This window comes from Haliaeetus albicilla, chromosome 8, assembly GCF_947461875.1.
Source record: "Haliaeetus albicilla chromosome 8, bHalAlb1.1, whole genome shotgun sequence".
Classification (NCBI taxonomy): domain Eukaryota; kingdom Metazoa; phylum Chordata; class Aves; order Accipitriformes; family Accipitridae; genus Haliaeetus; species Haliaeetus albicilla.
Genome location: NC_091490.1, coordinates 44,777,344 through 44,805,195, shown reverse-complemented (window position 1 = coordinate 44,805,195; position 27,852 = coordinate 44,777,344). Strand labels below are relative to the sequence as shown.

The window sequence follows — 27,852 nt, the reverse complement described above, 5'->3', positions numbered from 1 at the left end:
AGAGGGGCTGGCTTCAAACAAAACCAATGTAATGTGACGCGCGTCAGAGAAAATAGCAAGGAAGTTGCTATCTGTTTGAGAGTGCAGTGACCTGAAAAACAACAGGTCTTGGAGCTACAGCAGCAGAGCAGGCTGCAGGGGTGGTGGTGTGTATGTGTGGCAGGAATGGATGACACTTTACACATTCACACTGCTGGCAAAGCCTCCCCCAGTCCATTCCTTGCTCTCCTTGGCTCAGAGGATGGTTCCCACCCAGGTAAGCAAGCTGCCTCCCCCGCACTGCTCTGCCACATACAGACGCACTTGGGAACACATGCAGGAAGTATCTATGTGTGCCATTGGTCACTTGCAGTAAAGTAGATGCACGCTCAACATCAATGGACAAGCACATAGGCTCACGCATGCACAGGAACATGCTTGTACATTGACCTGGCCCCAGTAGGTGCCTTCAGAAACAAAATTCCACAGTGAGCAAGAGGGATGTGCAGACAGATGTACTCTTCTACCATGCAGACACCACAGGGAGCCACTTGTATGGCTGCACCACCCCACAGAACACAAGCACAAGCTCATGCAGGCACAATTCTCCACTAGACATTAGATGTACATGCAACACAGATGCCACTTTGATCCACCACAGATAAAGGGTTAAAAGTGCTGCACCTAAGGCTCTTACCCAGTCCCAAACAGATACTCCTGATTTATATCACTGGAAGTGGCTGAAATATATGGCCTTGTGTACTTTTTAAAGGCCAAATTTCCCAGCTTCCCCACTTTCATGATTCCCTGGATAACTAAACCTGTGGGAATTTCATCCCCTTCTACTTTCCTTGCGATTCTACATCTCTCCCTGCACCTGCATGACAATGGTTGCATTTTGGAGACACTATTTCAGCTGATTAAGTCCATCAAAAATTCAGTGCATTTTGGAGATGCTATTTCAGCTGATGGAGGCCATCCAAAATTTAGTGCTCTGGCAATGCCCAATAATCCCCAGCCAAGGCACAGGAGCTAATAAACCAGGTGCTGTACAGCTGCCTTCTTAGCAGTAAGACAGCATCTGCCCCCACCAAAAGGCCAGCTCAGAAATGCTGGTGGGCAAACCAGAAAAAAAATAGCACCTGGAGAAGGTGAAAAATCTGACTGGAAGGGGAGTGGAAAAAACCAGGACTGGTCAGGAACATATTTACTGGGAGGTGGAGAGGAGAATGGAAACTAAAGGAGCAGTAGCTCTGTACTCTCATTAACATCACCTGGTGCCATACCTGATCCCAGTTTGGCTATGGGAGGGGTCACATTTCCCCTCCCTCTACCCTGAACCTATATTGCAGCTGCAGCCAGGCCTTATTTCAGATATGTGCACCATGCTGCAGCTTTGGATTGCAAACATGGCAGGAGTTCCTCCGAAAACACATCAGCAAAGGGGAGAAACACACTGGGAAATATTTGCACTGACTTTAGATGCTGTAAAATAATCCTCTGTTCTTTGAACTAACAAGCAAATATTTGGGGACTAAGACTTAACAGCGAGAAATGCACTTGATGGTCTTTGACTTGCTCTTTAGGGAGCCCCGCAGGCTGTCTGGCTGTTTGGGTCAGGGAGGCAGGAGAAGTGTCAAGACAACTGGGAAAATCAGTTATACTAGAAATTTAAAAAGCTGGAACTCTAGGTGGGGGGGAAATACAGCTACACAGACATATGTTACTTTTGTAACATCGGCCTTTTGCTTCTGGATCTGATTTTGTGTAAAGTGAGGTTTTTGCTGAAGAATAGCGGGTAACCAGTGGAGAGTCAGATAAGTGGTTGCAGTTTTGGCTGATGACTAATTCAGTACCATGACCTGATGGTTACCACAGTCACCCAAAGCTTAAGTCTCTGCCAAGCAACAGTCTAATGGATGCAAGAGGCCACAATTTTGCAAGGGAGGCACTGAACAAAAAGAAACCTTGTCAACTTGCAATCAAATCAACATTAAACTATGAGTGACTAGTTGTTTTCTCCTTCAAAGGGCCTTGAAATCTCCTGGATAATTCTTGTGGTTTCATCCTCACATTCATCCTGCTATTTTTTTCCCCTCACTTTCTCTCCAGCTCTTGTTTTTCACCCTCTGATTGGCAATTTCTCATGCTGTCCAGCAACCAGGAAAATTGTCTCTGATTTCTGACTGTTGAGTTCCCATGGAAACATGCTCTGGGCACAGTCAGTCACCCAGGCAGCAGGAGGAGGGCCAGTGCAGAGCAGGTTGCTGATGAAGATACCATGGGAACAAGCAAGGGGTTAAGGCTGAATGCTTTGGCCATGAGAGAGAGAGAGGAGAGCACACAAGCACTGGACGATGCTCCTCTCTAAACCCAGTGGATTTAGGTCATCTGGCCAGCAGCTGTCAGCAGCAAGGATCAGGGAGAGGGAGGAAGCCCACGCAAGCAGTTGGCTGTGGATGGGACGCAGTAAATCTCCTTGGGTATGCAGAGAGCTTCCTTGTCTCTAAGGCAGTGCTAATGGGCTTGGGCTAGCTGTCGTATCACATCAGTGCAGCAGAGTGCTCCAGGTCTCGCAAGAAGCACAGACAAGCTCTTCTGCCCCCTCAGTCAATCTCCTCCTGGCACTCCCAGGCTCACATCAGAGGCGTGAGGGAAAGGAGGAAAGAGCTGACAAAGCCTGTGCCAGAATCATAGGTCCCTCTCTGAACTAATGCAGGCAGCATCTTCTTACTAGTGAATTCCTTCTGCAGGGTGCAATAACACTGAGCATCCAGATATCACCACACAGCCCCTGCAGGGCTTGGCCAAAACTGCCCCTTTGGCACAAAAATTAGCATCTCTTAGACAAGGAGACAAATTGTGGTGCTCTTACTTCATGTACTTAATTTGGGCTGCTTAATTTGAGAGATGTCAGTCCCTGGAGAGCATAAGAGGTTCCCTTCAAGGATAATGCAAAGCAGAGCCTCACTGATGCATGCAGCTGTTCCCTCGACAAATTCCTAGTCCAAGCAGTTCTGCCCCACCCCAAATCTTTCTTTTACCTCCTGTCAGGGTGGGACTATTGCTATAGGGAATGGCTCTTCCCCTATTTGCAAACTTGCTCATTCACTTCTCTGACAAGTGGAGCACAACAGAAACCTTTGGGAAAAGAAACCTGATTCAGACAAGTGTAGGGTGCTGTCTTGATGCTGCTTCTGCCTCAAGAAAAACTCCACTTTATCCTGGATCCTGCAGGAGTTACTCATTTCTGAGCTCTGTAATGAAGCTGGAAGGAAGCTAGGCACATGGGCTGGAGGGAGGCAGGTGTTCAGACTCCAAAGGCTGCTTTTCTCTATGACCTTCTCCATGGGAAGCAGAGCTGATGCCCTGACCTTTGCAGTCATTAGAGACTGTGGCACTTTTCATAGGTTTAGAGATTTCAGAGTCCAGTGCCTTGACCAAAAGCTTGCCTCCAAATCAACATCCTGTATTTGAACCTGTTGGCCTATTTCAGCTCAATTTGACAGAGGAGCTGAGGCATCAGAGATGTGAAGTCCCAACACATTCTGTGACGCTAGGTGGCTGTGTATAGAAGAGAGTCCCTAGTAGTGCCTCACCAGCAAAAGAAAGGCTGCAGAAATTACCTCAGCCTAGTATTGGCCATCGGAGATTCCACAGTTGCACTCATCAGAGAGACACAAACTGTTAAGAAAACAAAGCTGCAGTGGTCAGTCTGTTCACAGCCTGAATTGTCCGTCTGGTCTGTTTTTACTGCTGTTATGTGAGGGCTTAATGCAGGGGCATCAGCTGTGCCTGAGTGGTACTGGTGAAAGTAAATGTGTGCATTCCTATGAATGTGTGTGTCAAGTGCCACATGTATGTATTTGCAAAGTGGTGCACACGTGGGGCATCCATCTGTAGGTACACCTGCCTATGTCTCTGTGTTGGCTGTGAGGGTTGCTATGCAGCCATGTCTTACAGCCTGAGTGCATGGGATCTGCCAGTGTGTACATATAATGGTTTTGTGATGTTGAGTTATTGGTATGACTCAGGATCAGCAAAGGCTTTCCTAGTCTCCTATTGTTTTTTTTTTTTTAAAGACTCATTAGGAATAACCTCAGATACAATTACACAATTTCTGAATTAATTAGAAATCTGGGGTACAAATTTTTAAACTGTGGTGGGGTAAAGTATTGACCACCTAATGGTTTTATCTAGAGGCAATATGAGGTGTCAGTGAGCAGTCAGCTTCCTCTGTCCCCACTGCAGGCACCTCAAAAGGACAGCTCATCCACTCCTAATATCAGTGTCAAGAGTGAGAGAGTGTATTACCCTGAAGGCACTGGTCTCTTTTTACTGTCTATAGCATGGACAAGGACCTTAAACTCAACCCTGAACCCAGGGACTGAAGTAAGGTGCGATGAATCCAGTCGTATGTGTTTTATGCATACTAGTTTCTTCGGAGGCTTAAGCCACGGTTCTTTTCAAAAGGAGCATGTCTAGAGGTGGCATGTCTGGGATTCTCAGTATAGCCCAAGTGAATAAAAATGCCCAGACTTCAGTAAAAGTCAGGTTTCTTATCCCTCAAGTAAATAATGAAAAGTCACAGATTCTGTTTGGAAAAATTATCTGACTTAAACAGATGAACAGTCTCACACAAATTCTCCCCTCCCCACCACTAAACTGCTTTCAGAGGCAGCACCAACAGCACAAGGCATGAAGAGGCAGATGCAGGAATGGAGAGAAGAAGAAAAGAAATGTATCGGTAAGACAAGGAAAAGTGGCAAAACAAGTTCATAAATTTAGAAAGGGCTGGAGTTGCAAACCTTCTCCACCTGGAGGAGGCATCTGAGCTGCTGTGAGCTCCCCATTAAAGTAACAGAGATTCTCCTGTTCCCAATCTTCCAGCTCTGAACTACTCACTATATGCTGCTCTAATGAAGCTGGTCCCCTGCAGGCTGACAGCAACTCTATCTCAGTCCTAAACTCAAGATCCTTTCCCTTCAGACACTATTTCCCCATCACATGCTATTTTCTGCAACAGCACTTTGGCCCTGACAGTGTGATGGGGGCTGCTGCAGGCCTGAGAGTGGAGAGGCTGAGACAGTCCAACAGTGATGGGGGAGGCAGAGGAGTGAGCTTCAGACAGGAGAACCAGCTGTGGAGCAGTGAGCTGAATGGGTTAAAAAGCCAGTGCTGCTGCAGGGATCTGGCTTTTATTGGGCTGACCAGGTATATGGAATGAAGACACCTCTTCCCAACAGCTTACACCCTCCAGGACCCCCGGTGCTGTACACCAAAGTGCACGCCTGCTTCAGTAACCTCCTGGGGCAGACACTGTCAGGCTAATAGTACCCTCAAAGGGCTGCGAAAGAAAGTGGAGTGGGCGGCAACATTACTACCCTTAGGGCTTGGGGTGCTCTCAGCTGCCTGCAGTGCCAAGCTGAAAGCTCCCCATCAAAGCCTATTCCTAGACTCTCCTCCTGTCCCCCCAAATCCCTGCCACACAAAAACATCCCTTCATACAGACTGCAGGGAGAGGAAAGCCATGTCAGGACCCTGTCTGTTTGCTTGGTCCCCCTCACAAGCACAAAGCTGCCAAAGGAGAAACAAGGAGAGATGACAACTACCTCCACGGCTCTCGCTGTCTGCGGGTTTCACTTGAATCGGGCGCGCCATCTGCAATGAAAGAGAAATGCAGAGGGTTAGAGCTTGGCCCACCTGCCGGGCACACGGTGCTGATGGCAGTGGCACCAGGGTGCCGCTTTCTGCCTGCTGTGCAGAGTAGGAGAGTGGCAGAAGGGAACCAAGACATCGTGATGGCAACCAGAACCCTTGGAGAAGGGACCACATGGATTTCTGACTTCTCAGAAGGAAACCTGGTGCTTTTCCCTGCTCAGCTGCTTGCCTGCAGGGAACAGCTCTCCTGGAAATGCCCACCACACATAAAATTTTGCCTCCTCAGACACAGCAAGCAGCAAAGAAAGGACTCCGAGGAAGCAGCTCATCACCATGACACTGGAGCCTGAACAGTGGTCAGGGTGGCCTAAGGTGAGACTATGCCTGGAAGCTCTTCCTATGCCCGCCCTGACTCAGTGCAGGCATGGTCACCTCACCTAATGGAACCACCTTCCTTGCACATGGGAGGAAAGACTCCCTTTGTACTTGGCTAGGAGCAGTACGGCAAGCAGACATGTTATGTTTCCCCCTCCCCAGCCCTTATGCAGCCAGAGCTCTGTGCACCAGAGTGGCTTTGAAGAAGGGCAGTGCTGCTCTCCAGCAACACCTCCTGTCCACAAGGGGAATGCTTAGGAGGAAAGTGACAAAACTCCTCTGGCTTGGTTGGCCAGAAGAGCTGTTTACTTCTCTTGCACCCATTAGTGTAATCAGCAATAATCTGACCACAAGCAACAAGCCTGAGGGGTAGCTCGCCTCACATGATATGGAGACTCTCCAGGTAAGACGGAAGAAAATGCAGCTACTCTTGGGTAGACATGAAGTAACCCACAGCTTTAACTGTCTGATTTGCAAAAGCAGGGCAAAACTCTCATCTGCTGGAAAGCATGCATGTCCTATGCTGTCCAGAAAGGCAATTGACAAGCTGTAGCCTCCTTCCCAGGCTAGCAGGATCCAACCGGGCCAGAATCTCCTCTAGGGAATGGTGTATGAGGCAGATTTCCACATTCACAGCACATCTCACTCCATGTCTCTCAGCATCATTCACAGAGGCTGACAGTTACTTGAATCAGTGGCATTCATAATAAAAACAATTAGAATATCACAGGTAAAACCTGCACACAAGTTGCAGGTCCAGGAATAGTCTGTCTGCTCTCTTAGGAAACACACTCATGAAAAACCGCAACAACAACAAAAGAGAAGATTCAATCAAGCCATAGAAGTCAACAACTGAAATGCGTTTAGAAGCCAGCATGCAAAATGTGGACTGCTGTCAGTGTCCAAGTGGTGGCTGAGCCAGACTGGCCAGAAACCAGAGGTAGAAGCCACATTCACAACAGCTGGAGGAAACCTGTGAAGTAACTTTGCAGTTCACAGGACAGAGATGCCAACCAGCAGGTGACAGGCTGCCATGGCATGGCACACCGCTGCTGAAGCCTGACCGCTGGGCATGGGAGAGCGCTTGTGGCAGGTGGGGGCTGTGAGCTGGCTTCCACTGACTGGTGGATCTCAGGCAGGCTGAGCAGAAGCTGGGACCAGCCCCAACCGATACCATCCCTGCCTCAAGGAGCAACATGGGGCTGCTTGGCAGAGCCAGACTGGCTGGCAGTTCCCCAAAGGAAGGCCAAGCTGCTGCCATGCTGCACCTCAGTTGGCAGCAGTGCCAACTCCAACTCCATCTCCCAGGACTTGCTGTGTCATTTGGGGGAGAGGGAAAGGTTGAGGGTCCCTTTCCCACTCTGGATCAGCTGCATGGATTTGCAGAGCTCCTACCATCCCACTGTGCTTCCATGTGGCCCCAGTACGTGCAGGACTAGCACTCTCCAGCCTCTGGGCTGCTGCTCCCCCCAAGAGCTGCCAAGGACCAGGCACCTCTTTCAGCCCATGAGCTGAGTGGGATGTGGGGCAGGGGTCCAGAAGGATGCAGTCAGACATTGCTCCAGAAAGCCTCAGATTTCCTCACTGAGAGGCAGTGGCTCCTATCGATGCTCACAGCCTCTGGCAATATGCCTGTGCAAGCCAAGGGTGGGAGTATTTCAGCAGCAGGCTGGGTGGGAGAGGGCAGGCTGCCCAGATGTGTGCTCGGAAGACAGGGCTCGGTGCGGAGCCAAGAGGGGCAGCTGGCCACCTCACTCCCCACTGCTCCCACAGCACTGAGAAATAGCTTTGTTTCTACCCAGGATGCAAAACCAGGATTAAGCTAAACAGATGGAGAGGGAGATGGAGAGACAGACTCGGATCTCAGCTTCTATGAGGAGCAAATCCATTTGGGGGGAGGGAGGGAGGAAGAGATGCCATGGAAGGCAAGAGCATCACACCCTCACGTGAGCAGGGACCCACCCAGGGATGCTGGGGCTGAGGGCTTGGGGCAAGGAGTGATTGGGAAAGGATGGGGGGAGGCAAGGGAGGGGGTTAAGTACCTGAGGACATCTCCCTGTCCCCTCCCCCAATAGGGCTGTCACTCCAGCTCCCAGCACCTAGGGTAAAGGAGGTGTTGTCATGGAAACGGTTATTCACCACATGGAACCTGACATTTGTGGTTGCCATGGAAACCAGCTCTTGGGGGCTTTCCCTCTGCTTCGCACAAAAGAGACATTTTGATATGATCTCTGGGGAGGGGGCCCCCTCTACCCATCTGTCCACCCCCTTCCTTTCTTCCCCATCCCAGGGACTGCTATGCAGCTGAGGGTGCACTGCAGGGCCTGCCCCTGGAACGGTGAGCCATGGCTGGCCCTACTGAACCTGCCCGCCACGAGTGAGTGCACCCCACAAGGTCACACACCCACAGCAGGGCAGCACACCCACAGCATGGTCGTGGCACAGTGCCTGCAAGACAGCACCGGTGGTAGAGGTGCCAGCACCGATGCCAGCACAGTGACATAGGTTAGCACTGGTGCAAGTCTAGAAGCAGAGTCTGGCTGCGGTGACAAGAGGAAGCCAGGCTGCCTAGGGTGAGATCAAGCATGTGGGCTGCTCTGCATCCCACAGCTGTGGCCACAGCTTCTCTCTTGCCTACCTGACAGACCACCTTGGCAGGGCACAGGAAGACTCACCCTCTGCCAATATCAGACCAAGCCCTTGGTCAAGGGCCACCCATTTCCAGAGACCTTGCCAGCTCCAGTAACTTTGGGAGCCACCCACCAAACTGAGGTCTGGTCTCTGAGCTGGTCTTCATCTGCTCTGGAAAATGTGCATAAAGAGGAGAAAACAAGATACAAGAAATTTGTCCAGATGCTTGGAGAAGAGCAGCAGGATTCTCTGCCTGCTGCTTCCTGAAATGGGAGGTCTCCCAACTGAGGCAGAGGCAGGCACGGTCCTCCTTGCAGAGAACTGGACACCCAGAGGCTTCCACAAACAGGACAACAACACTTTAACCCTTCTAAGTTCCATGTCGCCATCAAAAATGAACAAAATGTCAAAGGCCTCTGAAGCACAGGCTTGAGCCTAAAAACACAAAGAGAGTCCACAGTTGCTTTAACTCAACAACATACGTCTCAAGGCCTTGAGAAGTGTCCCTGTGGGGTCCTAAACTTTATATACAGGTCTCAAAGAAAGAGCTCTGTCCCCTACAGCAACTCAACACACAGAAAGGATGGTCAAGCTTCAACTCTTCCATTTGAGGGAGAAAGAGGTTAACAGGACAGCAGGGAGGACATGCTGCTGGCTTGTACAGCAAACTCTGGAAGTACAAATTCTTCTGGCCTCCAGTCATCATCTCAAGCTGCACAGTAATCAGAGAACACACCTGACTCTAAGAAAGCTGTATTTGCACATGCCCAGCTGGGCCCAGAATCCAAGAGAGTCAGGATGTGCCTGCTGCAAATTCCAAGTGCCAAGTAGATGCACATGCACAGACATGCATGCCTTTACCGCACAAGAACATAAATATACATGAACACACATGTGGCACAGTGAACTTGAGCAAATGATTTATGAGCCTGTGCCTGTCTCACTAGCTGAACTTTATTTTCCTCATTAAATTATTCAGCTGAGCGTTATTATTCTTCATTTCTGAAGAATATCACATCAACATTTTGCACATGCTGTCAGGCCACCACAGGCCAAAAGTCCCTCACCCCCCCACTTCACGGTCCTTCCTACCCGCTGCTAACGACAGACTAAGAGCTGTCAGCTCCATGACCCACTGGACTCAAGAAACCTTCTGGAGCCACATGCAGCAATGGACACCAGGTAGGCAGCACATGGGAGGGGGCAAAGCTCCCACTGCCCCCCTTCAGCTTCTCCCTCACATTTGCCCTCATGGCTGGATACACACCTTCCCTTTCCAAACATAGCAGTGCTTACCCTCCACAGCCCACAGCTCTCACAGATGATGTTTCTCTGTCTGCATTGCTCTCCTGACAAGCACGCAGCCTCTGTTAGCTTGCTTTCTTTGGGGTTACTGGTGGGAAGCAACTGGCCAGCCTGATGAGGGCACAAAGCTATACTGACCACTGGAGTGTTACACGCTACAAAGCACAGCAGCCACATTTCCTGCATAGCCCTCAGGGAGCAGTGTGGAGATACCCAGTGCTAGAGAGTCACTGCAGCCCAGAGGATCCTAGAGATTTCTGGGGAAGAGGCAGGCGTGAGAGGCCTTGCTGGCAAGTGTCTAGATTACATCACACCCCATCCCCAGCATCTGGTCAGCAGAGAGAAATGAGGAATTGTCCTCTGTCTGGGCTTCCTCCCTGCGTTCAAGGAAATGCTCCCCTACCCTTGCAGCACTCTTAGGACCAAGGATCTAAGGAAAATTCCTGGCCCTGCTAAAGTCAGAGGAAGCTTTGCTATTGGTTTCACCAATGCCAAAATGCACCATTTCTCTCACCACACCCCAGAAAAACCATTCTGGAAGTGAACTAGCTCCCCACGTTTACACCAATGCCCAGCATTAGCTGTCATCTCAGCAATCTGGTAGCCACGTTCTCCAAAGAGGAGCAGTGACCCCTAGCTCTCGCTTCCTCAGCTTTCAAACTGCAAAAGCTGGATAGAGGGAGAAAGCCCCCTGGGATGGCAGGGCAAGCCTCCCTATTAATTAGGAGTAAGTGATGTAAAATAGCCCCTCAGGTGCAATGCAGGGGAACCTCATAGCATTAAGAGGGTCAGAGGCAGAAAGCATGAAACACGCAATGCAGGCTGGCTCCTCTGGGACATGAGGAACCAAAAGGCATCCAAGGCCATTGGCAGAATTAGGTCCTGGGCTCTTAGGCTTTGCAAATTGTGGGCTAGTCCTCTTCTGGCCAGTTAAAAATGCCCTGCCTGAATGATCATACCACTTCTAGCTGCACAGAGCACATAAATCCAAATGCTAATTTGCTCATTTGGATTCTGTTTCTGGTCAGGAATGCAAGCAGTGATGGATTGGTGCCAGTCTCGGTGCTCAACTTCCCTGCTTGCAACTTTCCACTGACATCTCAGTGTACCTCAGTCCTATCCAGAAGAACCATCCTTCCCTGAGAAAGGGGAGTTGTCTCACACAGAAACATGAGCAACACTAGCACCAAGCACCATTCCAGCACAGTTCTAAAGGCTGCTTATGAGTTCACTCCATCCAATCCCATTATGAAGGAGACAAGGATAATTATGAGTACTGTATTCCAGGTGGAGGAATCAAGGCATGTGATGATGAAGGTCATGCAGGAAGTCTGTGGCAGAAGCAGGATGCAAAGTCCAGAGTCCAAACCACACAGCTCCTGCCTGCATCGCTAAGGCCATCTCTTTTTGTACAAGCAAGGAGGATTGTTGGAGGATTTCACCCAGCTGCTTTGTGTCACCAAGAAGGGGACTCAAACTCCAACTCCTCTCACAGTTTTCTTTGGGAGGTATTTTCCCTACCCCCAGCACAGAGGGCAGAGCAGGGAAGTTATCCCCCATTCCCCACTGAAACTGAGTGCATGAAGGAATCAGCAAGCAGACATCCGAGCAGCGTGCGGGCCACAACACACATGGACTGGCTGCTTTGCCTCTTCAATTCTCTGCTGCTCTGTGTTTCTTCTCCCTTAACACAGTCAGACATCCCTGTCCCCACTGTAGCTAGTGCTGCTCTGGGAGGAAGGCAAGCAACTTATCACCATGACTCAGAAAGCCTTTGGATCTCCCTGGTATCTCTATGGAAGTGACAGCACCATTACTGTGCATTAACATCAGACAATCAGCAGGGAGGCCAGCCCAACACAGCAATTACAGCTCCTATCATGTACGTGACTGTTTGGTGGACACATTTAAGTGTGGTCTCTCAGGACTCCATGGTCAGTCTGTCCTCATGGGGCTCCTTCCTTGATGTTTCAGTGCACCGCAGGGCACTGCATCAAGGAGGACATTAGATGATGTCTAATGTTGCCATGATCTCTTCTTGTCACTTGTGATTAGTGCCACTGAAGGTCAAAGGAGCTTTTAGGTGAGAAGAGTAAAGTGCCAACTTTCTCAAATCCTTTTCTACAGGTATTAGGACAAGAGGTTCCCCCAGGGGCAACAGGAAGAAAAATCCTGGGCCAAATGCAGGCAAGTACCTTTCTGGTTTCAAGGGGGCTTTTCAGCAGTGCAGAGAGTAGTAGTATTTGGCCCCAAACTTCCTCCTGCTCCTCCCCACTCTTGCAAGACAGGACTAAAGGAACTGTAAACCCCAAAAGCTCCTCTAGCAAGTTCATCAAGACCACAAGAGATCATTCTGGCCACCAGAAAGCCATGGCCTGAGGGCACAGGCACAGCTTGGTGCTCAGGCCTGCATCAGCTGCAGAATCTTGCTTCAGCAGAGACCGGGTCTTGCCATCCTCGGCTTGCCCAAGGAGGCCCTAATCACAGGAGCCACTCCCAGCTCAAAGTAAGGTGGAAAGTGCTTAGCAGGCCTACAAAAAGAAGGAATAAGATGCTATGAGATGGGTCACCAACTTACTCTGAGCAAGTGCAAGCTGCAGAGAGGAAAGCTAGGAGCACTGCCACACTCACCTGGCTTTGATCTTTCTGTCAGGCCGTTGGGAGAAGACATCCAACATCCATCTTTCCCGGTGCTCACTGGTGGTCCAGTGAACACGCTCAGGTGCTTCTCCATGCACAAGTGGGAGCCTCCAAGCACCTCAGCAAACTGGTAAAGGGCAGAGCAAGGGGCACAAGGAAGCCTGAGCTGACAGACACAGCCAGGTCTGCAGAGCACTTGCACAGGCCTCTCATGGATGTGCTGGAAAGTTAACATGCTGCGGTTGGTCTGGGCCTGACAGCCGGGGGTACTGGCAGTTCCTCAATGCAGCCATGCCCCCACCTCTTCTCCCCCCACACCAGGTTAATTACAGCAGCTGGGGAAAGAGGTCTCTGCTAATTTAACACACTTTGGTGGCTGTGGACAGGGCCAAGCAGACAGCAGCAGGGACCCTCCACCCTGGCTGCTGCACACAGGCCGAGGGCACCAGTTCCCATGACAACCGTTAATGGTCCGAGCAGTGCAAAACCTCCTGCAATAATGACGTGCCCATGGGAAAATCCACTGAAAATGAGCCCAACTCCCAGTGCCACCGTAAGAACATCCCGAGCCATCTCTTCTCTGGGCTGAACAACAAAAGTTATGGCTGATATTAGACAAACTATTTCACTTTGGGGATGCTCACAGACTGGAAGACAGGCCCAGAGCAATTGCAGGATGTCCCTGGGGATACCCAAAACTCAGTTGGAGAAGGTCCCCAGTGATCTGATGTAGTTAGCCCTGCTTTGAGGGTGATTTGACCAGAGACCCCAGAGGTCTCTTCCAACATAAATTATTCTGTGATTCTATGTCCATATTCACAAATATTTGTATGCATGCATACATACCAAATGACCCTGGGGAGATGGGAATGCAGAGTCATGCTCAGGAGTGTGGGTGCCTTTGCAAAGATGAAGGTCTGTGTGGGTCTGTGCGCAGGTGTGTGTGTGTATGTGTGTTCACAAGCACAGGTGAGCTCACCAGGAAACATGTCAGCTCTGGGAGACAAAAGTCTAAGCTCTGTGCTATGAGGAGATGCGAGAGCCCTGTTGCGTAAAGGGCAGCAGTTTCTAGAGAGAAAGGGAAGCCCCTTGTGCACAGGACAGAGCCTGCATGCGTGCATTCCGGTAGCATGTGGGAATGGGTGCTCATCTTTAATTTCATTATCCTTCCAATTCTGTAGGCAGCAGGCACCAATGTTTGCCTTGGCAGCTTGCTCTCCCCCTGCCTCTTCAGGGTATGTACTTTGTAGGGCTGCTGCCTTGCCTCACTGCTAGTTCTCAGTCCCTTAAGCCAAACCCCCACCAGCATAAGCACTTGCAATTCTCTCTGCAGTGAACAGGCACTTCTGTTGCTCCCTGCCTAGGGGCTGCTTTAGCCCAGTACCTTCATGTCCTGGTGCTGCCATTTCAATGAGACAGCCTTGACATGCTCCTCTGTATTGCTACCTTCCAGTGATAACATTGCATGGCTCTCATGCATTTGCTGATATTGTCTATCAAACCTGCAGGATGGACACGGGAAAAACTTCTCCACCCTGCCCTGCCCAAAGATTCAAACTACAGAGGCCACCTCAAAGATTAACAAGCAGAGTCCAGCTTCAGCCCCTAACCAAACATTTGGGGCCCCTACACCACTCCTCAGCATGCCTCCTAGCTTTGCCAGCTGCAGTATCCTGCAGTGTTCACATATAGAAACTTTCAGAAATACTGGTCAGGCTGGCTTCACACCAGCACTTGTACAAAAGAGAGGGGAGGGGAGAATGAGGTGCTTTGACCTCTCTTTTTGGTAAAAACCCCTCGTCACCTGTGTTCCATTATATCATCATGGGCTGTGGATCCTGACAGACAGCCCATGGTAAGCCCTTGCTCCCGGCAGCACCAGAGACAGCCTGCCCACAGGGATGCCCTCTGCTCAAGCTCTGCTGGGTCTCTGCATTAATCCTTGTGCCCAACCATCTGAGTTAGTGCTGCAGCATCCCAACCCCTGGTGCATTCCCAGAGTCTCTCTCTGCTCTAGAGCTGCTGCTCTCTGTAATTTTCCATTCCTGTGTCCCTGCATTCCCAAGCCATCACTGCATCCATGAGTTCCCCCCGATGTAGCCACATTTCAGTACCCTCATCGCTACTCTTAAACTGCCCATATTCCCAGCTTGGATCAATACCAATTTCTGCCACTTACTTGCCTACCTTTCAGCAAGCCTTTCTTTGTTCTGCATAGAAATAAAACTGTAACTGTACCTTGCCAGAAGAATTACTTTTTTAAGCCTCCCCCCCTCTGCTTCTTCCCTCTATTCTTCTTCCCCTTCTTCTTCAGGAGCAATTTTATGCAATTTGCAACTGTCTGGCTGCAAATGAAAAGAGACACAAAGCGTTTCTGCGAAATATTGAAAAGCTGGCTGCTTCTCCCTCAAATTTCACTTAGCAAGAGGCTTTAACTTCGTGTGTGATCACTGCGTGTCATTAATAACCTCTCCAATTCCTTTCAGAACTCAGCAAAGTGAAGGCACAATCGTGAATCAAAGGCATGGGTTATTGAGATATAATATCATTTCACCAAGCCAGGAAGGAGTGTGCCAGGGAGCAGGAAGAAGGTGAAACACTGCACTGCTAGGCTGGCTGGCAGCTGAAGAGGACACTAGATTTAGGAAGAAGCCTAAGGGCTTGATTCCCTCTCTGCTTTTCAGTTTCAAAGATTTTGCCTCTATTCAGCCTCCTCCATGGGTTGTGTGTCTTTCCCCAAGCCCTGTGGACTCAGGCCACAAAGGGAGCTGGTTTCTATTTTGTTCCTCTGGCAGATCTGTCTCCACCTCTGTTGAATCTTTGGAGCCCGTCAAAGTGCTGTATTGGGACTGAGTCAGACTTAATTGTGCAGTTCCCCAGCCTGTCCTCAGGGAGCAAAACTGGGGAACACGAAACAGGATCTTTGCACATGCAGGACACATAAAGTACTGTGAAGGGCAGGGAGCAGGAGTGTGTCAGGCTGGCTAGGAGGTAGTGCTGGGCAGAGAACTGGCCACAATGCTGGCGCTGTCTATATGCTGCACACCATGAGTTGCTGTGAGCAAGGTGTGATGTGCTTCCTGCTTGCCACGTGTACCACCAGGGTGATGGGCAAACCTTTCTTACTGCATGCCAGCCCTTTGGCTGTGCTGAGGTTCACAGGTTGCTGTCCACATCTGAGGGCCCACACCACAGTGTATGGAAACAGGCTCCCTGCCCACGCAGCCGCAAGGCAGGGCACTCTTCCTGCTTACCCCAGCTGACAGCAAGGCTATGGATACGTGGCATCCTTTTAAGCTCCTTAGTAAGACTGGGTGATGAGCCACTTCTGCTAATTCACCGAGGATGCACTTTACCTCTCTGTTCTAGGAAGCTTCATCCTTCCTTCCCCAAAGGAAGATTCACACAGTTGTTACTTCCAGACTGCACTGATAGCAATTCACCAGCTCTCCAGGCAACACAAGTGTTTTAGATAATACAATATACAGCTGACAGTCATCTTGCTTTACACCCTGGGCACACTAGCCCTTACAAAAGGGGGTGAAAGCCAAAAAGCTGTCTACCTTCAGAAAAAGATGTTAAGCCTTACTGTCAAAAAATAAGCTTTTTTTTTTAGTTTAAATTCTATTTAGCTACCATACATCCAACAGCCCTCAGTTTAAAAATAAACAAGAATTTTGATCTCCCAAAAGGAGAACTTGCCAGAAATGCCATAAAAGCAAATAGAGACTGTGGTGATTTCTACTGACTTGTGTGGAAAACCTACAATATAAATATACCTATAAATAAATATAAAACTTCAGGAAAGCTACACTGCAGGTATGGCCCTGCAGGAACAATGAGGCAGCATTCTTAGATGGGCTGACATTGCTAGCATCAGACCTGGATGGCCTAAGCAATATCTCTGTGGGCACAGGTCTACCCAGTGACAGACTTGGAAGAGAACCCAGAAGTCCTGCTCCAGCTGCCTGATCACAGCCTAAGGACCTATCAGAAACCATATCAAAGCATTTCCATAAGTCTGTCCTTACCCAGTCTAGACTAAGAAAGCCATTGGTCTCTATTCAGGTCCATGAACTCTTGAGATCAGCCACTGGTCTCTGCATTGAAACCAACAAAGGAAGGTACTTGGGTACCTGTGGCACCTATGGTTGCTTTGCAATACAATGTCAAGTGTAGGATTACCAACAAGATCCTTTTTATGCCAGTTTGATCCCTTGCTGTCTCTAAACATGCTGATACTTGGTCATACATTCACTTAACAGTTTGTGTCACCCTACACTGATGTCATACACTCTTAAGCTTTCTTCCTGCTACTGCCATGTGCAATAAAGAGATAGTAAATGGGTAAAATGAACAAGAAATCGCTTGTTTACCAGACTACGGCCTATTTACTGAAATCCCAGCGGTGTGGTCCAGTACATTCTGTTCTCTGTCCTACGCTAGGGTCTTCCTTATATTTCTGGTGAGAGGCTTTGCCACTGAGTTCAGAAGATAATCTAGATGTGAATGTACAGAGACCAAATTTCATGGCCTTGTTCCCAAAATAGGGAAACAATCAGTTACTTAGCACTCCTGCCTGTGACTCATTTCCAGAGTATTCTCTGTGATTAGCTGGGTCAGAGGGATGGGTGATACTATGCAGACTCAAGCAAACCAGGCTAAGAAAACTGAAAGCTACCTCCAGTCACCCAGCCCATCTCCGTGCCAAGACCAACTCTATGAACATCAGGATGGAGATCTGTTCCATTCTGGTAGTAACCATCCCTAAATGGCCCCTAAAACGACCAAAGAGAGAGAATCCTGCCTTCTTGGTCATTGAGGGACTTTCCAAAAGAGAAACTAAATGTGATGATGTGGTGTATTGCCAGCTTGAAAATAGACAGCTTGAAATGCAGCACAGCTCATCCTCATCTTAATTCTGAAGCTTAATTACACCACACTGCTCATTAACTGTCTCCAGACAAACATGTTTGAAAGCACTCAGCTAGCACAGACTTCTTACTTGATCCCAATCAGGTTCTTACACCTGCCTTAACATAAAAAGCCTTTAGATCACCACATTACAGATAAATTTCTGCTTTAAATATTACTCCATGCAGCACTCTACAGCCACCAAGAGCACAAAGAGAACATAGCGAAACATGCAACAAATTCCCAATGTAGAACTCCAGCAAAACTGAGATTGCCTCGAATCCACCGAGCTTCACATGAATAACCTTTCAGAGTCCCTCTACAGGTACTAGGCAGAGACATGTCTGTCTTCTCCATTGTGTTACACCACTGTACCACGACTCTTCACGACTGCTCCTCCATCCTTTGACTTGTTCTTATAGACTCTGTCAATTCTGCCCTGGACCAACACACACAGAAGATTACATTGCTTTAGCCTGAAAGGCTGACCTTTTCCCCTCACACAAAATTAACTCAAACAGTATTTGAGCACCTAGCTATCTGTACTCTTCCCCCTTGTTGCCCTGAGATAACCTGGAACAGTAAAGATCCTATTAAGAAGTAATTAAGTTACATGCATTTTCCAACCCTCAAATGCCAACACAGGCCCATGCAAAAAGGGAGCACAGGTAAACAAATATGGAAAAGGATGTGTGCATGTGGAGGTCTTGAGGGGAGCTGGGAGAGGTGAGGAAAGCTATTTGGACATGTATGGGTTAAAAAGAAAATGTTATGGTTAAGAATTCCTAACCTCTCTCCAGAGACCCCTGGTTTACATTAGTTATTCCATTGCCTTGAGCACTCAGGGCCTCCTGTGAGCTTCTGTCTATAAGTACTCAACTCCTCCACCTACTCACCTCCAAACGAATCTTTACAACATGCTCAATCAACCCCCTCAGTGCAGCAAGGGAACTGCCCGGTCAAAGCTCTCAAGTCATACCAAAAAGGGCATGGCAACAATTCAGAACTCGTATCAGCTCACCAGCAGGTCCCAGAGAGGCAGAGGATGTCCCTGTCAGGGGCAACCTGTTCCACAGTGCCTGGCCTTCTGCGATCACTACTGCACTTTGCTCCCAACACCAGCTGTGGAGCAAGCAGGACCCAGGAACAGACCACAGCTAGTTCAGTCGTCTTGGTCTCACCTATATAACCCATTTCTCTTCCAAAAAATGGGATACAGCAAGTGTGGGTTTTTTTTCTTCTGAGAAGCTGATCCAACTCAGCCACTGCACTAGAAGTCATTCTGGGTCCTGCACAGAGCCACCCAACAAATTGCCCAGGCACCCTGTAGGGCAATGGCAGACTAGGAGCAGATGCATCAGGAAGTTCTGCACACCTGGAAGAAAAAGGTCTAGTACGCTGTCCTGTCAGCTTTCCAGCATGCCCACTGTGCAGGCTGGGCCCACGCACTTCATGCCAAAGCCCACAGCTCCCTAGTGACGGGGACAGATAGCGGAAGATGTTGTGTCACACCACAGAGACCAAAGAGCAGCACAGAAATAGGCTTGGCTGGAGTTACGTGGGGCAGCCTTGGCAAGGTGGAGAAGAGCAGCAGCTCTCTGAAGAGCAGCACTGTGCTTTGGCTCCCACATCCCTCTTCTAACCTCCAAATCACACGTCTCTTTCACAAGCAGGAAAATTAATCTAAGCCGCTTCTCACCCTCACTTGCTCCCCTGACAATCCCTCATTCACCTGCCCATGACATGAGCTCCAGGCACAATTCACCAGGACTTACCCCTGGCAAAGTCTTCTGTTCATGCAGTGCTGTCTGGGCTTTGATGGCAGAGTCTCTGGCACAGTATGTGAGGAACGCACAACCTGCAGTGGATACAGCAAGTGTCAAGTTAGACATGCAATTGCAGATGCACATCAACACAACATTACTCTTTGGTAACAGCAGGTGCCCAAAGTACAAGAGCTACAGATGCTGCTGGTCTGTGCAGCATCTGGTTCCAGCAGACCTCTGTCCCTACATTTCTGCTCAGGTACAGAGGAAGTGCCTAGGACAGCCCTTGCACAAGACCTGAATTTTTACCAGGGCAGGGGCAGAGGGGGAGGCTTGCTAATTAAAGGTGCAAATGTTACATAATTTGGATGTGTCGAAGACTAGGGAAAAAGACAAAGAAATTACGTTAAAGGACTTGCACACCCCGTCCAACGTCTACTGAAGTCTGTTGAAAAGGGTCCCAGTGAATCAACTAGGTTTGAAACAGGTGTTGAACAAGAGGAGAAACAACAGGAGAGTAAAATGCAAGCTAACATTGCCTGTGGGAGAAACAGCCCAAAACACAAGGATCAGAGGAGATGCAACGACTGGTATGATTGATTAGTGATTAAAAAAAAAAAACAAGCAAGGAAACAGGAAAAGCACCTGGGATTTTAGGCTCATATGAAAGCTCCATGATCCAGTTTCACAGAACCATAGAAAGGTACAGAAGGAGAGGCCTGGCTTTCTGTGCCATACATACACCCATACAATGTGCACAAACACACACAAATATACATTACAAGGGAAATACAAAGAACAGAAAAGCATAATGCATTCTGCAAGGGCCAACTTAAGCAGCAGGATGAAAAGCACATGGAAAAGGCCAGATCCTGACATTCTTAGTCAAGATTTGACTCAACATCTTAGCCTAAAATTGGAGCCAAGGGAGGAGGGGAGGAACTGTAGCCCCTCCAGGAAGAAGAGGGATCATCTTTGGGTGCTCTGATGCTAAGAATAATCAAATGAAACTAAGCAAAGGAAAAATTTGGCTGGTTATCAAGAAACATTTCCTAGCAGAGAGAGATTTATTGGACTGTGGAATGATCTCCCCAGGGAAGTGCCTGGAGCTCCGTCACTTGAGTTGTTTCAGATGAGGATGGGCAAAGCACTGGAGAATAGACTCAAACGCTAGAATGCATCTGACCCCCTCACTCATCCCCCTCCTATTCACAGTGGCATTTCACATCCTAAGCAAAGGCATGACGCGTCCTTTCAGCTTGTTGCTAAATGTCCATGTCTATATTGTTGTGCTGGGGCTGCAGATGCATTGTTATAGCCAGAGAGGCCTGTTCTTTTGCCCCCACCTTCTTGTGCCTGGTTTGGGGTACTCCAAAGCCACTTCAGCTCTCCATGGATCCAAAGGTGGATGCAGGACAGGGGCTGTCTGGACCACTCCCCTCCACCGCAGAGTGACTCCATGGTACACAACACTTTCAGGTCACGCAGAAGTCAGCTGCTTGGGACAATCCCAACCCATGGCAACAAGATTACGCTCTTCTTCCATCCCAGCTCTAATAAATTGCTGCAGCTAAGCAAATCACATCTGCCCTCACAGCTCTTGCTAGGGAAAGAAAACCTCCATGAACAGCACAGAAGTATTAGATATCTCTAACAGGTAATTAAAACTCCTTATTGCCCAGGTTTTGAACCGAGCATGCTGCACCAAGGCCAGACGTGGGATCACCAGTTAATTTATTAAATGCAGTGAGGCCAAGAAGCATGCAGGTAACCTTCACTTCTCATGGCAAAGGCAGCTAGTTCTGTTGTGAGGGGGAAGCACCCCTTCGCTTTACTCTCTTCTTGCAGAGTGCTGTGATGTCAAGCATCAGGAAAAGCCTCAGAAGCACCTGTATAACCAGAGAGCCCAAACCCTATTTCTAACAGATATGGAGGCCTGGTCACCAAAGTCCCAAACACAGATGCTTCCCTGATTCCACCTGCTGCTCCAGTCTGCTACTTTGCAAGTCACATGAGACCCATTCTAAGACAATCGGGGTCAGGTTTAGCACACAAAACTCTGAAGTCAGGAGTTGGAAATAAGCAATTTATTCTACAGAGAGCTTTAGTGCATTGGTACCGTGTCCACGTGCAATGAAAACACCATCCTTGCCTCAGGAGAATTAGCCATCAAACCTAAGAAAACTAAGGATAGAAGATAGAAGTCTACATGAAGCTACCTGCTGAGTTAAGCACTCAAACCCAGTCCCTGAGTCCTAATTCCAGTGCTCAGGAACATCAAAACTGAGGTAATGCACAGTGGCAGGCTCAAAAACCTCAGCCCATGGGAGGACAAGGATAAAATGAGGATTGGACAAAGGTGCACCATTTAGTGGGGATAAAGGAGAAACACTCCTCACGCAGAGATAAGAGAGTTATTTTGCAAGATCCTGTCATCATGCCAGATCAGGGAATTGTAAAGCCCAGCAACACCTACATCCACCAGCACCAACCCAAAAAAGTGCCATGAATCCCCTCCCTAGAGCCATCTGGTCCTCCTCTTACCTACAGCAAAGGTAGCCCAAAATACTGTTCGTCTTTTAGGTGCTCAGGTATCTGTACCAAGAGGTAGCAGCCTCTGGAGACAGACGCATCCTGCAGCTATGGAGCCTGAAGATACCTCATTCAAATCTTCTTCTTCACTCCCAGGGCAATCCTTGCTGCTGCTCTGCTTTTCAAGGATGTGGATATTTGCTCAACAGAAGCCAGCTTGTACTTGCTCCCTTCACTCAAGCATGAAACAGCACGTGGGCAGCTTCTAACAACAGGCTGTGTCTGGGCTGGACTGGGACAAGCAAGCCTATGGGCACAGGACAGCCCTGTCCACTGCTCTGTCCCTGAGCTCTCCATGTCTCTAAGCTTTCAGGACATTCAGCTCATTTATTTCATCTCATTCCTGCTTCCCAAATGGCAGGAATCTGGGAGGCTGTACTGGCTGTGGAAAGGAGGAAGCTAAAAAGGTCAGCTACATCCTTTGGAAAACATGATTTCTGTCCTCCACAGCCAGATGTTTTGGAGGTAAGATGCAGGAGTCAATTCTATTCTCTTTGCAAAGTCCTGGTCAGAAATACAGAAAGGAGTTTTGCAGAAACAGTACATTCTAACCCTAATTGTCTAAACAAATATTTGTGAAAAAGAATCTTCCTTCCTGGAGAGACATTACCTCTTGCAAACTAACTCTTCAGCTACTCCTTAGGATGCAGCAAGTAAGTGAAGCACCAGGCATTTTCCACAGCCTCCCTCGTCCCCTGCCTTCACCCAGGTACCTGAAGCTTACAGGACTACCAGAGGCTCAAGGAATGCAACGTTTTCCCAGCTAGGAAGGGTTTCCGTGCTGTGACAGGACCCTGCTTACCATGTCTGTCATGGATTCTTCAGGCTCCTAAATCTTTGAGCCTGACAGAGTCACCCAGGGATCCACTCAACAGGGAGAAATCCACAGAGGTGCAAAGGGACTCATCACTCTCACTAGGTTTTCTCACTTCCACATTTCCTGCTTTAGTTAACAACAAACTCAGGTCAACAAGCTTATGCCCCTTTGGGCACTTCTAACACCAAGTCAGTTATGCCTGCTGAGACATGGGACATGGTGTTAAAAAGTGCTCAGGGTGTTAAAAAGTGCTGGCCTTGAAGGTTCCAGGCACCTGGCCAAACAGGTGGTGTTGATGATCCAGTCACAGAACAGGGAAGCATAACGGCACCCAGAGCACTGTCTATAAAATCAAGCTCTTACAAGTCCTAAATGGGGGAACTTGGACCGGAGCTGCTGCTGAACAGTGAGAGCTGTGACCCTCGGTGGCCACAGATGCCTCCACCATCATCTGCTTCCTCTGCGGACTGAGTGACTCGTCACCTTTTACATGATTTTCAAGTCTAGATTATGATTGTTCCATTGATACAGCAAACCATGTATTAAAATCTGACCTGATCTGCAAGGGGTCCAGGTGATTATAAATCATAAGTTAAGTTGTATTACAAATTCTGTATTACGCCACTTCTAGATTGTACTACAGTGATTCTGCTTGTAGAAATCCTGTGCCATTCTAATAATAAATTCTGTGCTATACTAATCATAAAATTCTGTTAAGAAAATAAAGCTTTAAGACAGTGCCATCATCATTCTGCCAAGGATCTCTAAAAGAACCTGTATGTCCCCTTAGTGTCGGGTGACACCACCCTACTCCCACTGGCTCCAGGAGGGTTTCCAGCCCCCTGTAAGCAGAACCCAGCCTAGTTCCACTTGCAAGAGACTGCGGGGGGGGGGGGAATCTGTGCCTGATCCTCCCTACAAACCACACATTGACTCTCGGATTTACAGTCCTTTCAGATCCTAAACATTACTCCAGACATCAGCAGTCTAAAGCCTTGAGCAAGAAAAGGCTGTCAGTCTACAGAGGAGAGGGGTCTCTAGATTCAGCCTAGCATTAGAAATCACATCAAATATTCCAGCAGGGAGCTTATCTACAAGCCTGCAGGAGCCGAGTCAAAACTCAGCTGCCACTGAGGCAAGTTAGGCTGAGGTTGTTATTGCCTCCTTGCCCTTTGGAAAAGCCACCCATCTGTCCACACACTGTATGCTTCTCCAATCACCCTGCGAGAGGGCTGCTCCTGTCCCTGCCATTCTCCTGCAGTTCAGTTTAGTATCTCACACTCCAGAATCTCTCCACTTTCCCTACCACAGGCACTGCTAGGAAACCCATCCAGGAGAGCATAGTTGACACTCGTGGAGGAACTCCCTTCCGCCCAATGCTGGAACACAAGGCCAAAAATTTCCACTTGATTCTCCCTGCTTGGTCTCCTCTGACCCATTCCAAAAGCCTGTTCAAATGTGTCCCTGCTCTTCCTGTGAAAACATTAGCTTTAAGATAAACACTGCCATTAACATGCAAATGTATCTGTGATTAACATAAATAGAAAAACTGCCTCATGAATAATATTAGGAGGCTGGAACAGTATCAACTACCAATAGTCAGGTCGCTGAAACATGAATAGTCAGGCATTAACAAAACCATTTCATAACAGTGCTCATGGTTCTAGCAGGCCTGCAAGATCCTCCTCTGTCTCCAGTGAATTCATCAGTTCTCAGCACCCATACAGGACAGTCCTAGCTAGCTCTTGGGTTCTCAGACTCTGCAGCCCAATTCACACCCTCCTGCCCCTGGCAGGCCTTTTCCACCCTTCCTTCCTCCCTCCCAGGGGGCAGAGGCAGCTGCTCAGTTCCATGTCAAGCTGCAAGGCATTGCAAGCAGAGCTGCTGGGCTTTACCAGCAGCGCTGGCTTCTCTCACAACTGCTTCTCCCCATTTAGGGAAAGAAAGGGAAAAAGCAGATGGAAGCCGCATGTGAGCTGTCAACTGGATCTCGCTGCAGATCAGGGAACATGGAGAGAGAAAACTAAATCTGCTGTTACAACTGCCCCAGAAAGATTATGGCTTCTGTATGGCACAGGAATGAGTGCACAGTTATCCCCATTTGCCAAAGCCTTCCCCTGACCAGGGGCTTTGAAGCCCTGGCCAGCTCCTGTGAGTCCTTCAGGCCGCTGCAGCTTCTGGGTCAGGTCTGGCACCCTCCAGGCCTGCTAATGCTAACAGTAGCGGCGACTCTCACCAGGTTGGCCTTCTCACATAGAGCCCAAGCCAATGCAGCCAGACCCGAGAAGATGGGAGGGGAAGGCTGGGGTCAGGGTTGGCTGGATTGTAAGTCTAATTTCTTCGCTGCACACTAACCCCTCACCTCCCCCCGCTCCATCCTTGTGGAGGAATAACTTCTTTGGAGAGGTATATTGCCTATTCCCAAACCAGTCTGAGGGTCTACATATAAACCCACGCCACCAGGAATCCCAACCTTTCACTTTGTACAAAACAGGGCGGGGGGGGGGGGGGGAGAGGCAGGGGGGCAGAGGAAACTGAAGGTGTGTGGAAATGACTGTACAATAGCCACCAGAAGAACCTACGCATCTCAATGGCCTTTTCTGGACAGAACAGAGCACCAACAACCCCTGACCAGCACCTGCATCAGCTCAAAAATGTCAAAACCAAAGGGACATATTTATTTTGCTGCAGGAATCCCGCATTTAGCAGCAAGTTAATGTCACACAGATCTGACTAATAGATACCAGTGCTACTCCCTCTAATTTCCATATCTAAGTGGCAGATCCCTAGAATCTGTCTCCTGCCTGGAACCTGACCTCAGACCACAATCTATATTTAATATGTCAACTGAAATGAAATGTGCAATCGCGTCTTGCCTTGGGCCCATTCTCCTCCTCACTGGGTTTGAAACCTGGCAACTCACTGTCAGATGGTAGCAGATTTGGACTCAGTCCCTTGCACACATAGACACACAAGCATATGGCATTTTGGTTCTGAAGTCCCAACCAGACATACTTCTTCACCTAAATTGAAGCCAGCCCAGCTCCCACAGGCTTCGATGAGGAAGTGTTTTCCTTTTGTGTTGAGGTTAGATTTGGCCTTTTGTTTGAAAATAAACTTATTTTTTCTGTTGTTCCCTTCCCTCTCTGTTCAGTCTAGAATGGTTTGAGTTGCCACAGCACTCAGGTTTTTCTTACCTTTCCTCCTAGATCTGAAAGCAGAGGCATCAGGACTGAATGCAACTCGCACTCCCTCCAGTGCACACCAACACATGACCCCATCACGAACCGTTTCAGGTCACAGAGGCCCAGGCTGAGCACTGACAGCTTTCAAGGTACTTGCTGTAGCTTCCCTGCCCACTTGCTCTAAGCGTGCCAGGGAGTGGTGCTGTGATCACTCTCTCAGATCTCACAGCAAACTGGGTCCTGGCTGCAGCTGTGGTGATCACAAGATGCCAAACACCTGCCGGGGGTGAGCTAGAACCGCTCCACAGAAGGGAGGTGGCATCCTGAACGCAACAGCTTTTCAAAATACAGCTTTCAAACACAACAATAAGCGCAGCTAAACAAGCCTCCTCAAACTTTTCAGCACCCACTAAAAGGTCTTTCAGCGAAGACAGACCCCTCATCTATCCCAATCTATCATCAAGGCCACTCATCCATCCCAAACGCAGCTGGCAACGGCAGATTTGCGGCCGGTATTCTTTGTGACGCGGATTTTAAAACTGTAGCGCCGTATTTCCTGCCTGGGAGGAGGTCTGAGACCACCGGGAGGGTGGCCGGCCGCTCGCCGAGGGCTCCCATTTTAGCCCTAGCTGCCGCGACCTGCAGCAGCCTCAGCCTGCCCCACTCTGCACATCGGCGCCTTTGTCACAGCACCCCACGCACCGGCGCGACCGGCGCCAGGCCGCGGGCTACCAGCGGGCACGGCGGGGCTGCGCGGGACTCCGGCGCAGGGACGCCGAACCCCACCCGGCCCACGGGGCCCACCCCCGCCCGTGGGCGCCAGCGATACGAACCCTTTGCCGGGCAGCGGATCAGGGGGCGCGAGCCCCCGCCGAGGGGGCAGCAGCAGCACGTCGCGGTGGGTCACGCGTGGCCTGACCCGAGGGCGGGCGGGGGACGGCGGGACCCGCCACCCTTTGTGCGCGCCCCGGGAAGCGGGCCGTGCCGTGCGGGGCCGGGCTCACCCTTGTGCATGCCGGTGTAGCGGTCCTTGAGCACGGTGAGCTCGTAGATCTTGCCGAACTGCTCGAAGAGCGGCTTGAGGTCCTTCTCCTCCAGGTTGCGCGGGATCTGCCCCACGAAGAGCTTGATGGCATCCAGGTCCTTCATGCTGTCGGGCTGTGCGGGGGGCTCCGCGCCGCCGCTGCTGCTCATGGGGGAGGCTCGGCGCGGCGGGCGCGGCGGCTGCGGCGCTGGCGGGAGCGGCGGCGGCGGCGGCTGCCTCCTCGCCTCGCCCTCGGTGAGTCTGGCCATGCCCCGCGCCCGGCGCGGCTGCGGGCGGGCGGGCGGACGGGGGAGGCAGCGCGGCTGGGAACGGCCCCGCCGCCAGCGCCGGCGCCGCGGCGCCACAAAGAGCCGCTCCGCGGCGCCCCCTGCGGGCGACTGCGCGGGGCCAAGGCGGGGCGCGGGGGGGACGGAGGGGCCCCCAGACGAGGGGCAAGGTGGGGACGGGGGGGGCCCCCCGAGAGAGGGCCCCCGTAGCGAGGAGAGCCACGAAAGCGCTTGCAGCCATGGGCGAGGAGGCAAGGCAGCTTCGACTGCATCCTGAGGGCCGAGGAGGAGACGCAACGCCTGCCTTTCTCAGGCAAGAGAGGAGGGGTATTTTTAGGGCCTAAGATCCGGAAACACTGAGGCCCTGGAAGCAAGGGGGAGAGCTCTAAGCACCCACGAATAGGCCCTGTGTGCTCAGCGCGGGTGGGAGGTATTATTTGTAGGACCTGGTACTTATCTCAGAAGGACAAATTGTCATCAGCTGTCAGGAAATTAGGCATTAGCACTTCTTCCAAAATAAGAGCTTGCTCTTGTACTGCTAACAAAAGACAAGGCGGAGTGCTCCTCCACATCCATATCAGAAATCAGCGTTTGGCCCCTTTTTCTCAGTGTCTCAGCACCAGGGTCTAGAGGAAAAGAAATTATTTACAGGAGAAAATTTTCTAACACAGCCCTC

General features: G+C 49.9%; 1 protein-coding gene across 6 annotated transcripts in view; it reads right to left on the bottom strand.

Annotated features, from left to right (window-relative positions):
• Nucleotides 1-27,372, bottom strand: part of CELF5 (CUGBP Elav-like family member 5) — a 42,007-nt gene extending 14,635 nt beyond the window's left edge. For 3 of the 6 annotated variants that reach the window (XM_069790699.1, XM_069790700.1, XM_069790701.1), the window contains exons 1-3: nt 26,870-27,248; nt 19,281-19,363; nt 5,589-5,640 (exon numbers count right to left, since the gene is read on the bottom strand). In XM_069790699.1, coding sequence (XP_069646800.1) covers nt 5,589-5,640; nt 19,281-19,363; nt 26,870-27,158 — 424 coding nt within the window. In that variant the 5' untranslated portion in view covers nt 27,159-27,248. Of the gene's footprint in view, nt 1-5,588; nt 5,641-19,280; nt 19,364-26,869 lie in introns of all 6 variants that reach the window. The other 3 variants (XM_069790704.1, XM_069790703.1, XM_069790702.1) reach the window with 2 other exon arrangements.
• Between the last annotated feature and the right edge of the window lie 480 nt (nt 27,373-27,852).